Source organism: Chionomys nivalis, chromosome 6 (assembly GCF_950005125.1).
Source record: "Chionomys nivalis chromosome 6, mChiNiv1.1, whole genome shotgun sequence".
Lineage (NCBI taxonomy): Eukaryota > Metazoa > Chordata > Mammalia > Rodentia > Cricetidae > Chionomys > Chionomys nivalis.
In genome coordinates this window covers 50,376,490-50,390,963 of record NC_080091.1, presented here as the reverse complement: position 1 = coordinate 50,390,963, position 14,474 = coordinate 50,376,490, and the positions used below count along the sequence as shown (strand labels likewise).

Genomic DNA, 14,474 nt, shown 5'->3' with positions numbered 1-14,474 from the left:
AAACTCATCTGCGAAGACTGAGTACAAATGGTAATCACTTGGTAAACATCAGCCACATTTACGTCTATCCACTCTCAGCTAGACCAGAAATGTCCACAGCCAGCCTCGAATTTCTGCTCTCCATATTCTTTTTCAGATAGCATAGCCTCACATCGAATACCTGGAGTACCCAGGACTTGGACTGGGAGCTTCTTACGGTTGTCGTGTGTGTGTGTGACTGTCTGTTTTGTTTTAATTTTTTTCATTTTTAAGTTTGTGTCTCTGTGTGAAAGAGAGTGCAGAAGCCAGAAGGGGGTATCAGATCCTTTGGGACCAGGGTTACAGATGGTTGTGAGCCACCATGTGGGTGCTTTGACTCAAACCTTGATTCTCTTCAAGCACAGTTAGTGTTCCTAACCACTGAGCCATTTCTTTTCAATGAGTTCTCTTGCCTACATTTCAAACAAGTCCACATAACACCCTCTTGTCCAGCCACACTGTCACCACGGGTCTACTTGACTCCCAAACTCACTCAAATGCCACCTTTTCTATGGCATTTCTTTGGGCAAAGCATTTTTTGGGAAAAGTACCCAAAATTTTATTATCCCTCTAGCCATGTCCTTCCTTAGCCCTTCCTTCTCTTTATTATTTCTCTGTCGAACATAGTGTTTATCATGCTGTACTTACTTTTTGATTGTTCTTCATTGAAATTTACGTGTGTAAGGGTTTTTTTTTTAACTCCAACACTGAGACTAGTACCCAGCATGTGGTACATACAGCTCAGGAAGTATTTGCTGATGAATGAATAATGCTATCTAGCTAAGGTCAACTGAGACCTGCAGACAGCCTCTTCTTCTAAATATTTAGAGACTTTCTCCATAAGTTCAGCCATATTGAAAGAGCTAGGCATCCCTAGGGGTGAGTGTGTACTTATCGTTTATTGACTGTTGCTGTGCTGAGCCTGTACACAGTGCACACACAGGAGGCAATGTGCCAGGGATGACATAGCTAAGACGAGGCAATGCTTCTCACACGGTCTCCAGAATGTACTGTACCGGCTTCATACTGATGCTGGAAGGCTGTGGGAGGGACATTCTGGCTGCCGTATGGATCCTGGGATAGGAAGATGCCATGAACACAAAGTTGGATGTTCCTTGTTATTAAGACATTCCTTTTCTTATTGGAGACCAGAAAATTTAGAGTTAAAGATCTACCTGCCACACCGTAACCTATCTGTACATGTACCAGGCTGTGTGGTATGGATTTAACATCTGTTTTCTCTTGATCAAATGTGTACTTAGAATCCATGTGTTCTTATAGTATTTTATTATAATGGCTTCTTTGACCCCCTTCAGATATAAGGCAAGGTGTGGGTGTGTAAGCAGCCTGCTTTCCCACCTTGTGTGGCTAATCTTCTAATCCTCATTTAGGAAGTAGAAGCTCAACTGGAAGAAGTAAAGACAAAATCAGAAAGGGAAATAAAGCAACTGGAAGGCGAGAAAGCTGCCCTCAGTGTGAAGCTTCAGAATTCTCTACTCGAGGTAAACCCTAAAAACACAGCGCTTGTGAATGGAGGTTGTGACCCCTGGGAGTTTCTAGCCAAATGGGATCGGAAGTTCACCACCTCCCTATGTCCTCTGAACAAAATAAAGGGAGTCCAGCCAGGCAGGAAGGCTGTCTCAGGGTGGTGGAGGGTGAGGCATAAATTTAGCTGCAAATAACAGAGGGCCTGATTTATACAGTCTTAAACAAAAAGGCCTTTAAAGCCTCACATAAAAGAAGGAAGCTGGAGGCCACTGCTGTTGGTTCTGTAGCTGAGTGATAGCAGGGGTGGTAAATCTGCTGTCCTTCTGCTCCAAGATGCCTTGTCACCTCTGTGGGTCCCAGGCACCCTGGCCTTCCTAGGCCCCTTCTGCTGTAACAAGTATATTAAGATTGTATGACTGCATTGATAAATATAATCTAAATGGAGGCTATTTCTTTTAATTTTAAAAGAAATTAAAGCACAGGTTCTTAAAAGTATTGAGAATTAGTGGAGGAGCTGGCAACAGGATCTCAGAGTGGTTTTGGAGCCCGGTTGGAACAAAAAATATTAAGAGGTCTCACCTGTGGTGTCACCTCTACTGACTGAGGATCCTTCAGGACCTGTCATTAGCCTTGGCCATGGGCAGAGCTGCATCCTGTTCTTTGACTTAGTAATTAAATTACTATTGTGAGCAAAGCCTTTTCACAGGGACTTCTGGTCATTAGAATATCAGAATGTTGTCTCCAAGCTGCTCCGCTGAGATAAGGGTCATATGGGTTTAGAGATACACAGACTATTCAGCGTCCATTTCCCTGAAGAGGCGCATTCCTACACGGGTGGTCCATTTTGGTGTCTTAGGGGACTCCATCTTGAGTCTAACATCTCCAAGACCTCCCATTCTCAACCCAAGGCCCTTCCTAACCCCACTATCACAGGTACTGGGTCAGCCACCCAGGTCAAGCCACTGTGGATGCTACGGCTCAACCCTGTCTATCTCCTCCCTGCTTTCTACACAATGTCTTGGGCAAGCCTCTCAGAATTGTCCTCCTCAATAGGTTACTTAGGGGTGTTACATGAACAGTTACAAGCTAGGCCTTGTGAGCCATGTCTCTAATACCAGCTACCCAGAGGATACCACATGAGCATTGCTGAGCCCTGGAATTTAAGAATAACCTGGGCAATATAGTTACACCCTGGCTCTTAAAAATAAAACATGACAAGACAAAACAACAACAATAAAAAGCAAAGCAGTTGTGTATTTCATAATGTCTTAAAAACAATGCAGTGGGAGTGTTGTGAGGACTGAAAGGTTTAATATGACAAGAATACTGTCTTAGTTACTTCTCCATTGCTGTGATCCAACACCGTGACCAATGGAACTTATAAAAGGAAGTGTTTATCCAGGGCGTATTGTCTCAGAGGGTTAGAGTCCATGATGACCAATGGTGGGAATCCTGGCAGCAAGAAGGCAGACATGGCACAAGAGCTGTGCTGAGAGCTAACGTCTTAATCCACAGGCACTAGGCATGGAGAACTAACTGGGAAAGATGTGGGTTATTGAAAGCTCTAAGCCCACCCCACAGTGGCACATCTCCTCCAACAAGACCAGACCTCCTCATCCTCCCCAAACAATTCTAGCAACTGGAAAGCAAGTACTCAAATAAATGAATCATTCTTATGCAAACCATAAATACTTTCATGTGTTACTGGAACGAATACACTGTTAATGGTGGTATGTTGTTTTGTACATGTCTCCTCCGAGTGTTGCTATGGTTATAAACCTGTGTCTCCCTCAAAATGACAGCTTAAAGACAGCAACCATTTTCAACACCTTAGAGTCTTTCCCTTACTGTGTTCCTTCCCTTCCCGTCTTATGTCCCCTGTGGTGTACAACGAGAATGAGGGCTACACAGGTTTGACAGCAGTGTCGAGCTTCCGTTGTGGTTATTGGCCTTGTTTTCCTCCAAGTCTGCAGAGAAAAGCAATCTGTTTAATCGACACGTTACTATTAGTTGGCTAATGATTATCACCACAATTAAAACTTTATAATTTAATGGTACCTTCTGGCCAGTCCTCTCTCAATTCATCGGTGCAATTCTTCAGTGCTGTTTATGTTCCCCACTTAAATGTCTTTTGAAAAGAAATTAAGGAAGCTAATACTTTGTGCCTTAGGCTTGTGATAATTTTTGTCTGTTCTTTTCTTCATTAGAAAAAGAGAATAAAATAAACCAGAGCGGCCTCCAAGTCTTTCTCACTAAGTTATTGTTCCTTCCTGCTGCCACGTGACTGCTTTTGAACAGAATGGCTTTTGTTCTTTCTCAATTCCTCCTCTCTCGTGGGCAGCTTAGATTTAGTTTGCCTGCCCTGGGTTTCTTCCTTCAAATTCAGATAAAATTGTCCTCAAGCTTTCTGTTCTTACACTCTACCATTAATGAGATAAAGAATCCCGAGAAACCTCCCCCTCCCAGTTTCCCAGGTAACATGTGGTACCCCAGGTGAGGCTCCCCAAAATTTCCAGTCAGCATCTTAGCAAGGCTTCCCCTAAGAACTGGGGTCAGGACTAGTGCCTGGAGGACTTGGAGAGCAAGTGCAGGACACCAAGGTGTGCAGAAATGGGGGAACATCCTGGGGAGGCCAATGGGTAAGTTTCAAACTCTGCTGTATAGTATTCTCCCACCTGGGGTTTACTAAAAACTTGAACAGTAAAGTTTAAGCTGGGAGAAGAAATGTCTATTGTTCAAGCCAAGAACCATTGGAAGTGCACCACCGTCATCCTACATAATACAGCTCGCAGCAAATGCGACACGCAGGACCTGTTTCCACCCTTAGGCGTCACTGCAAGGCCAGCTTCATAAGCAAGATTGCTAGAACAGGAAATAGGAGCAAGGATGTGGAGGGAGAGCTGGGGGCTGTGGTTGCTGCTTGGCAGATTCAAGGCTCCTTCCCTTTTTTCTTTCTGCTAGGCGGCCTTCTCAGAAGGAGATTAATCTGATAAGCTTTTTTCCTTTTCAAGCCACAAGGATAATTGCTTAGAACTTTATTTTCTTCATGGTTTCTGCAAATGGATTTTGTGATGATTTTTTTTCCCCCTTAAGCATTTGACTTTGCTGAGGAGCACATGAAGAAGGCTGTTACTGTCAGCATATGTCACTGGGGGTGTAAAAGGGCTCTAAAGGAAGAGAGAAATATCCCTGAAGAGTGAGTGCGCAGAAAGCTAAATGGTCCTCTACCATATCACAGAGCTGGCAACTTAAATTCTGGGACCCTGCCACTGTGGAGATGCCTTATGCTGTTGGATAAATTTCTTTAGCTTTGAAACCTAAACAGAAGACAAGATACTCTGGATAATGAAACAAAGCCCCTTGAATATGGTCATTAACCTGGAACTCGGTTCTTCTGGGTCAGTTAGACACATGTAAGCAGGCTGCTGCAAAAGCTAGCACTAATTAGCAGCTTGCTTGGTTCTAGAAAAAGATGGGCCAGTCGACAGCATTCTATGGTTTCTTCTAAAGTTATCCGTATACATCTCTAAACTACATCTGTAGAGTGACTTTCCTTGGCCAGGTGATTGACCTGCCCAAGTGGATTGTTTCTTTCTTTCTTTTTTTTATTTATTTATTTATTTATTTATTTTTATTCTTTTTTAATTAAAATTTCCAACTGCTCCCCGTTTCCCATTCCCCTCCCCCTCCTCCCACACATTGCCCCCTCCCCCCACTCCCCTCCCCCATTCCCACTCCTCTTCTCCTCCCCCCAGTCCATTCCCCCTCCCTCTCGATACTGAAGAGCAGTCCAAATTCCCTGCCCTACAGGAAGACCAAGGTCCTCCCACTTCCATCCAGGCCCAGGAAGGTGAGCATCCAAACAGGCTAAGCTCCCACAAAGCCAGTTCATGTATTAGGATCGAAACCTAGTGCCATTGTCCTTGGCTTCTCATCAGCCTTCATTGTCCGCCATGTTCAGAGAGTCCAGTTTCAACCCATGCTTATTCAGTCCCAGTCCAGCTGGCCTTGGAGAGCTCCCAATAGATCAGTTCCACTGTCACAGTGGGTGGGTGCACGCCTCGTGGTCCTGATTTCCTTGCTCATGTTCTCCCTCCTTCTGCTCCTCATTTGGACCTTAAGAGCTCAGACCGTTGCTCCAAATTGGGTCTCTGTCTCTCTCTCGATCTATCGCCAGATGAAAGTTTCTGTGGATTGTTTCTTAAAGGAATTAATCTACCTAGAGGCAGCTTCCATTCTGCTGGCTGATAGGTAACAGCTTTCCCCTAATGGTCTCTAATGCTACTGCAGCAGGATGAGCCTTAATTAAGCAGGGATTTACCCAGGAAAGCCTAAGTCAAGAATCAAGTGAAGTGGGTTGGATAAAGTTTGGAACTGGTCAGTTATAAAATCCTGTTTCCCTCTTGGACTTCATTAGAGTCTTAACAATAAATCCATTTTATAGAAGAAGAAAATGAAGGTGAGAGCAGTTAGGTGATACATGAATGAAGAAAAAGAAAGAAAAAGGGAAAGGAACATGACTGCTCTGAGATCTGGTAGAAGAGAAGGTTTACTGTCCCAGAGGTAGGGACATCTGGGAGAATACAGAGTGGACATGACCAGACTAAGCTGTGCCTTGTGAGGACAGGGCAGAGGGAAGAGAAGGGAACCACGTGCCCAGCCAGGAGGTCCAGAGTAGGGAAAAAGGCCAGGTAACCAAAATAACTGGATTATATAGGGAAGGGCATCAGGGAGAAGGGCAGCCAGTCTGTGAGCTGAACAAGTTCAGGGTAGGGAGTGGGGTGGACCAACCAGGAGGGCCCTGTAACAGGTAAGAACTGGGGGATGAAGGTACAACCTGGTGGCCACTGTCTGCCTTATGTTAATAGGCGCTGCAGCCATTTGTCCCAGGTTTGAAACAAGTCCCATTCCCTAGCAGCTGAGCCCGGATGGAAACCCTGGCTCTGACCCTGTCTTGTTCTTAGTATGTGACATATTCACAAACCTTCCAGGGAAAAGGAGCCTCAGTTCTCTTGGGATTGGGGAAAGTGACCGGGACTCCCTCCGTTGCCTCTGACACTAGGCTGGCAGAGGACCTTTCAGCAAGGCTTTTGCCCACATGCCATGCTAGAAGAGAAGCCTGAAGGACCAGACTACTTCCTCCCTGGGGTCAGTACTTCGTGCTCTCCAGCTCTCCTAGTCCACCCTGAGGTTTCTACTTCAGAAGCTGGAGATGCTCTTATTCTTTTTCAGCTCTTAGCAACTAGCCTTATATGTAGGAGTGCCCTGACAGAAATTTAGGAGTCACTTATGTCATCTGCAAATAATACTTTGGCTTTCTCCTTTCCAATTTGAATCCCCTTGATTTCCTCCAGCTGTGTTGCTCTAGCTAGAACTTCAAGTACTATATTGAATAGATATACGGAGAGAGTGGACAGCCTTGTCTTCTTCCTGATTTTAATGGAATTGCTGATAAGACAAATTGGTCTGTAATTATGTTTGTTGCCCCGGGTGTTCTCCCACAGAATTGAGGAATGAGATTTGGGAACTAAGTCTGGGGGAACAGAGAGGGAGGAGAAGGTCCTGGATTTTTAGCAGGTGTGGCCAGTGGTTAAGCAGGGGGTCCTGCTGCAGTTGGAGACTGGGATATGGGACAAGTTGGGGGAGGAGAGTTGGGGGGGAGTGGTCTGTGGGATCCACAGGAAATTGGAGGAGGTGAAGACTGCAGCTGGTGTTCTGTTGCAGGGCTAGAGCTGAGGCTGGGGGATGGGTCTTCGTTTGCTTTATTTTTAACGTCATATACCTGAGTGTTAATAACACATCAGTTAATAACGCTCCAGTTACAGCTTCATGTTTTGATAGCAACTGTTTTAGTTCTTCTTTATGCAAGAAGCTACAATATGTTCAACCCTTTTCCTATGATGGATCTGGGCTGTGCAACCACTTTTCAGTGGCACTGTAGAGGATATAATACATGGTATATGCAGTAGATAAGCAAGCTCATCCACAACCAGCGGCCTGAGTTCTTACTGACTGGATAATCCTGGACAGACATTTGTCAATGCTTACTTTAACTTTCCCATCTATAAAATGAGGTTGATGCTACTACCGTCTACCTCAGAGGGGTTTGTAACAGCCAAATGAATTAGCATATGTCCAGTACTGGAAACAGCACTTAACATACGTGAATAATTCTTCATGCTATAGAACTTTCTCATTCTCAAGATAATGTCTGACTTTGGTAGATAGCACCCTGCACTTTCCCAGTGATGCTGGTCCAGAGTACACTACAACTACCAGCTTGTGTACATGTCTTTATCAACACACCTTGTCAATATGATGATATCTGGCACCTTCAAAACGTTGCCAGTCAGAGTTTTGGGATTTAGTTCAAATATCTGCATGACAGCCTAGTGAGAAGCTTTGTTAAGCTCTAGATTTCATAAGTGTAACATCACAACAACATGCTGTCGTACAGCCAAACCTACAACAACAGGAATGATACGGGGGCACAAGATGCTCAAAGGAGCCATAGAGGAGCTGTTCTGATGGCAGCACATGAATACCAAAGAAGAATGCTAAATGCCAGCCTCCCCGTGATGTGCTTGCTGGACAGGAGGCTATAAATTTAAGAGTCAGGGTTTTAAATGCCAGCCTCCCCGTGATGTGCTTGCTGGACAGGCGGTTATAAATTTAAGAGTCAGGGTTTTAAACTTAGGCTGTTGGTTGTCCTGCCAAAGTAGTTTAGTGAGTCAAGAGTGGTAAAAATAACACTGTTAATTGAGAGGAGAGTTTCCACGCCCTAAGCAAGCAGAGAGGGGTGCCAGGCCTGGGTGTGGCTCTGGGGTGTGTCCCCTCCAAAGTTAGCTAGGGTCTAACTAAATCTTTGTCCTTGTTTGGGCCTGGGTGTGGCTTTGGGATGTGTCCTCACCAAAGTTAGCAAAGGTCCAGCTGAATCTTTTTCCTTATTCCTCATATCCAGTATTGTGATTCTCTTAGGCCTATAATGTCATTCACTGGTTTTCACAAAGCCAGTCTAGACTTAGTAATTTTGAAAAGAAGCATTATTCTGGAAGACTCTTGATACAGATACCAAACTAGGGACAACAAGGAGAAGAGATTTTTATAGCAGCCCCTGCCTCAGTTCTCTACGGAAGGAAAAGAGAGCAGCTGTGACAGCTGTTTGTGAAGTCGTTCAGTCCCCGAGAGAGTGTGGGCATCTTCACTGTACAAGACTTGAAGCTGGATGCCTACCCGAATGAGGCAGGGTTTTTTTCTCGGGGGGGGGGCTCAGATTCAAATGAGAGAAAACAGATATCTGCTTAGAGAATACCACAGTGTGAGGAATGCGACAACAGTACCAGAACGGCTGGTGTGCGGTCCTTAGGAGAGGGAACTCTCTGGGAGGCCCAGAAAAGAACAAGCATCTGTTGACATGTGCTGACACGGCATGATCTCACCAGAGTTATTCCAGGAGAAAGCACAAGATGCGATTCTCAAGGGCTGTGGGAAGGGAGAAAGGGGTACCATAGGCCTGAGGAGCATCTTTTGTTCTTGGGAAGCCCTGTGTGACTTGCTGGACACGTACCTGAAAGGTTATATGAATTTAAGCCATGAACTACAAAGAGGAAAGCAGCTGTGATGTCTCAAGTGCCCTCAGGCTATGAGGGGCTGGCGCTGTCCTTCTGGTGTTAGTTGAGGGGTTTAGTCCCATCTCATTGGGAACAAGGCGGGATGATTTCACCTGCTGGAGAGATTCCTGGCATCAGCGGAGAATCTCTGGAACCTGAGAAGACAACCTGAGGCTGACCTCAGCAGCTCCCATCTGGGACTGAGATGAAGGTTCTGCCTGCTGTACCTCAGGCCTGCTCAGGACTTCAGACAAGTGTGAATACCACTGCAAGATCAGTTCCCACGTATATCATGACAGTAAACAGAGAGAAAGCCCTGACTTGGTGTCCAGAGGCCCTACAGCAACCTCCAGGCACATGCTAGTATTCTCTTCATATTATGCATAGAAAATTGAGGCCTTATGTTACTTCTTTTACAGAAATGGCAACAATAACCCTATCTTCCATATCCCCAGAGACTTGTGGTAATAGAAGAAACCAGATGATAGCATTTCTTGAAACCATTAAACATTCTATAAATGTAAGGTGACTTTATAGTATCTATTATGATCATTTCAGCAAAATACCATTACATTAGGGCCTCTATTTTAAGATGAACAAAGTACTACCTTGGAAAGATTGTCAACTGAAATTTAAAATGACCTTGAATGTTCCTGTCCAAGAGATTTCCTGGGAGTGAGTTTTTCTTTAAAATAGAAAAAAAAAATAAGAAAAGAAAAAAAAACCTCTAGATGAGGTTAAGTAACTGAAAATTTTTTAAATAACCACCCTTGCTTGGGACGAAGCTCTTTGGTGGATATTTCGGTGGAGAGGCAGAGTTGTTTATTTTGTTGTGTGCACTATTTATATTCTGGTCCCTGTAGCAGTGGAGAGAGCCCTGGGCTAAACCTGAGAACCCAATGGAGAGCCTAAGAGAGATTCAGGGGCAAGTAACAAATGATACCCCCAGTCCCAGAATCCAGAGTAGCCACTCCTGCTGCAGGGGTGCTTGCAGGGATGACAAGCTCATAACAACTACAGAACAGTGAGAGCCTATTCTGGCTAAAAAAGTGGGTAGTCGAAAGAGTTGTACTTCAGCTGGAGCTCAGAGATGTGTAATATTCTAATGCTGGTCATCACTGAAGGCAGTCAGGACAGCAACTCAAACAGGGCAGGGTTCTGGAGGCAGGAGTGATGCGGAGGCCACGGAGGATGCTGCTTACTGACTTGCTCCCCATGTATTGTTCACCCTGTTTCTTATAGAACTCAGGGCTGCAAGCACAGGGACAGCACCACCCGCCATGGTCTGGACCCTCCCACACTGATCACTAAGAAAATGCTTTACAGCTGGATTTCCTGGAGGCATTTCCTCAACTGACGCTCCTTCCTCTCTGATGATTCTAGCTTGTGCTGTTGATTACAGAGAATCAGTCAATACAGTTGGTTATCTCAAAGTCTTTTGAGCGATCCAGTTAGCTAAGCCTTGAGAACTGACAGTGTCTTTTCCTCGTAAAAGTTTACATGGTAAACTTTAATAGATGTTACAGTACACGAAAACGCAGAAGGCTGGGTTGGGCATGGGAGCCCAAGGACCAGTCTTCCAGCTCACACTGCTTCTTGCTAGTCAAGCTCCTTACATCTAGGATCTCAAGAACAGTTTGAAAAACACAGGTGCAAGCCAACACATTTGTCTACATTAAAAAAAAGAAGAAGAAGAAGAAGAAATACGTTCGAAAAAGAAAGACCCTGACTCAAGGCCATGCAACTAGCTTGTGGGGAAAAAAATTCAGGTGGCAACTTAACACCATTTGCTGAAAGTTGAGAATAAATCTGTTCCTACCTATCTTATCCCTCTGCCTTTTCAGGGGCAGCAGTTTTCATGATAAACGGAGAAAGGAAAAGAATCTTTGCCCTCTTACATTTCTATGAAAAGGAGAGAGGGGTAACATGAACAAATGCAATTGGTTAAGCACTCTGAGGCCCCACTGCTAGGAATCAATTCTACACTCTTCCCATCTGTCATTTGTCAGGTTCCATGTTTCCTCACTTGCATAGTGAGAGGGAGCATGCTACAGTCTAGGGTATGAGTATTGCAATAATGATGACTACAGTTATCTTTCCTGACCACTGACTGACCTTCCAGAACTGCCCTCTGACCTTCCCTCTGCCTCTCTGAGTCAGGCTCAGCAAGGACCATCTGTGTGGCACACTTGGGACTGTCTTATAAGGTGATAAAAAGTTCAGGACTAGCGTGGGAAGGCTCAATTGCATATCCCATTGCAGAATTCAGTGATGGGAATTCAAGACACTCTTTCTTGGATTTGTTTTACAACTGTGTGAATTACCTTGCCTACTGCAAATCAGGAAGGACACAAGTGTCAGAACCCACACTAACCACACACCTGGCTTTGGTTCTAGGTACTTCATCTTCCCAACCTTACATCTGTCAGAGAGGTGCCCAGTGGGTCTCTGTAGGTCCTTTCTCCCCTGATTTCTGGTTGTAACAAGCCAGGCGAAATCCAGGAACTTCTGGTAGTCTCACTAGTCATTGTTTGGGCCTTAGGATCCACGCTCGAAGCCACAGGATCCTTCTCTGGCACTGCCCAGAGAAGAGGGCCCGGAGAAGCCGACAGCCGAAGAAGGAAGCAGCAGCGATGAAGAAGAAGAAGAAAGGTACGGCAGCTGGGCAGCCTCCTGCGTGTGCCAAGCGTGAAGACTCAGACTGGAGGGTTTGCTTGTTCATCCCTTTTGTCTTTGAGTGCTTACGCCTGACTTAACCTGATGCTCAGAGAGAAAGAACAGTTATGTCTTACATGTTCTTCTACACTGCTATGGCTTTCCGTAAACTGCCTTATTTAACTTTCACGCCAACATACAGAACACTTTATAAAGAACCTGAAGCTCAAAGAGATTAATAATCCTGCCCAAGAGTCAAGCCTAGATGGGTTGCAGACTTTTCTTCTATTGTCGGGGAAGAAAGGGGAACTCTGTTGCCAGAGGAAACCCCCATGAATTCCACCTGTATGGCTGCTGCTACTTTATCAGCCGACCTCCAGATAGGTGGTGTTTGCCTCATGGTGAGCTACGTTTGTGCTTGGCTTGGCCATGCTTTGATGGGTTCATATACCTTTGGCCCCTAGCTGAGGATGGGGTGGTAGGGCTCTGCCTTACTAGTTTCTTATTTATGCCTCTTCATGCTGGGATCCAGGCTGAAGAAGTAATCCCCTAATTAGGGCATATTGTTGTCATGATTACATGACAGGATGATGGGTTTAATTACTGTATTTTTATGTATGCATATATTTTAAAAATAAAAATAATTTTTATTTTATATGTATGGAATATTTGCCTGCATGCATGTATGCATACCTGTAGAGGCCAGTATAGGATGTCAGACCTCATAAAACTGGAGTTTAGACATTTGTGAGCCACCATGTGGGTACTGGAAACTAAAACCAGGTCCTCTGCAAGAATAGCAGGTGCTCCTAACCACTGAGCCACCTCTCCAGCCCAGTACATACGTATCTTATGCCTGTGTTGTCTAAATCTTCTTTTCTCTGCAAAGCAGAAGCCCCAGCCTCATGCCTTTCTCCACAGGGGCTTTTACCTCTGACCTCTGGTCCCCTGGTCTAATGTTCTTGACATGAGAAATTGAAGGTTTCCGTGTGACATCCCTTCATGTTGATCAACACGGCAAACACTTAGCATCCCAATTTAAGCATCTTCATTTCTCAGCAAGCTCCAGAGTTCAGAGTGGGAAAATATCTCCCTGAAAGACATTTGCCAGAATCTTTTCTAAGATGCGTCTTCTCTATTTAAGCTTTTGACCAGCTTTTCAATAGGGAGAACTTAAATTGGGTTGCTTTTTATTCCTCTAGGAGCTCCCTCCTCCATTATAGGAGCAGTTGAAACACCTACAGCATCTAATCATTATATCATTCATCTCTTCAAAAGGAATGGAGAGCCCCTCAAGGAAGGAACTGACCTACAACCTCCCCAGGGCTCTGTGCTGAAGGAGAAGGCAGTGGAGAATGGACATCAACCAGAGGACTGGCAAAGCCAAAATGTCAAACTACAAACCCAGGTAGGACAGCTCTGGATAGAACATGCCTCCCCCAGCCCAGAGTGCAACTGTGCCTCCTCCTACAGGGAGCCTTGGAAAGCACACAGGGCCAGTTTCCATCTGGGGAGGGTGTTATAGGTCCAGGGCAAAGCAGACTTCTTGGTTTTGCCTATTCATTAGAAACTTTCAGTGTTAAACATGCACATAAATAAAAATAAATCTTTTAAAATAGAGGACTGTAAGATGGCTCAGCAGCTAAGGATGTTGGTTATTATTCCAGAAGACAGTGGTTTGATTCCCAATACCCATATACTAACAACAGCCTATAACTCCAGTTCTAGGGGATCCAGTGCCTTCTTCTGGACTCCTCAGACACTGCATATGTGGTGCACATACATACATGCAGGGGAATTGACCATCCACATAAAAGAAAAATAAATTTAAAAATGATAAAATCTTTAAAAATTTTAATATTTGTTTTATGTGTATGAGCGTTTTGCCTGCATGAATTTCCTCTGTGCACTGTGTGTGCAGTACCCACAGAAGTCAGAAGAGGGTGTCAGATCCTCTGGGACTGGACGTATAGATGGCTGTGCACAATCATTTGGGTGCTGAGAATCAAACCTGAGTGTCTGGAGGGCAACCAGTGCTCTTGACTGCTGAGCTATCTATCCAGCCCCCCAAAAATTTTAAATAGAATGACTATATGATCCAGAAACCTCATTATTGAGCGAGATTCCAAAGGATGGAAAAACAGCACATCAGTGAGATGTGTGCATCCTCGCTGCAGAATTACTCAGTCACCAAGATATGGAACTGTAGTGGTTTGAAAGAAAAAAAAAAACTTCCACTGCTCATGAGCACCCATGCTGAGCCACAGGGATCCATCAATGAAGAAATCAGACAAAAGTCCTTGTATGTTGTACATACATATACATCAAAGGCTGAGCAGACAGTAAACAGTCTGTGTGCTGGGTTTCTTTATCTGTAGATTCAGCCAACTTCAGGTTAAATATATTTGGTGGAAAGTGCATCTGTTCTGAATGTGTGCATACCATTTTATTGTCATAATTTTCCTAAACAAAGCAGCTCGATGACTGTAAATATAGCATTTGGTATTATAAGTAATACAGGAAGACTTTAATATACAAAAGTGTGTGTGTGTGTCAGAGAGAGAGAGAGAGAGAGAGAGAGAGAGAGAGAGAGACTACCCTGTTCCTCTGCAGCTACAGAGAGGCAACTGTATTTTCTACATTACAGAAGAGGTTCTAAATACTAAACACAGTACATTAGAAGAGTTTCAGGAAGAAACTCTA

General features: G+C 44.5%; 1 protein-coding gene across 3 annotated transcripts in view; it reads left to right on the top strand.

The window, feature by feature from the left end:
- Fam184b (family with sequence similarity 184 member B) overlaps nucleotides 1-14,474 on the top strand; it is a 90,191-nt gene that overhangs the window by 53,771 nt on the left and 21,946 nt on the right. For all 3 annotated transcript variants that reach the window (XM_057772192.1, XM_057772194.1, XM_057772191.1), the window contains exons 6-8: nucleotides 1,410-1,520; nucleotides 11,659-11,768; nucleotides 13,050-13,179. In XM_057772192.1, coding sequence (XP_057628175.1) covers nucleotides 1,410-1,520; nucleotides 11,659-11,768; nucleotides 13,050-13,179 — 351 coding nt within the window. The remainder of the gene's footprint in view (nucleotides 1-1,409; nucleotides 1,521-11,658; nucleotides 11,769-13,049; nucleotides 13,180-14,474) is intronic.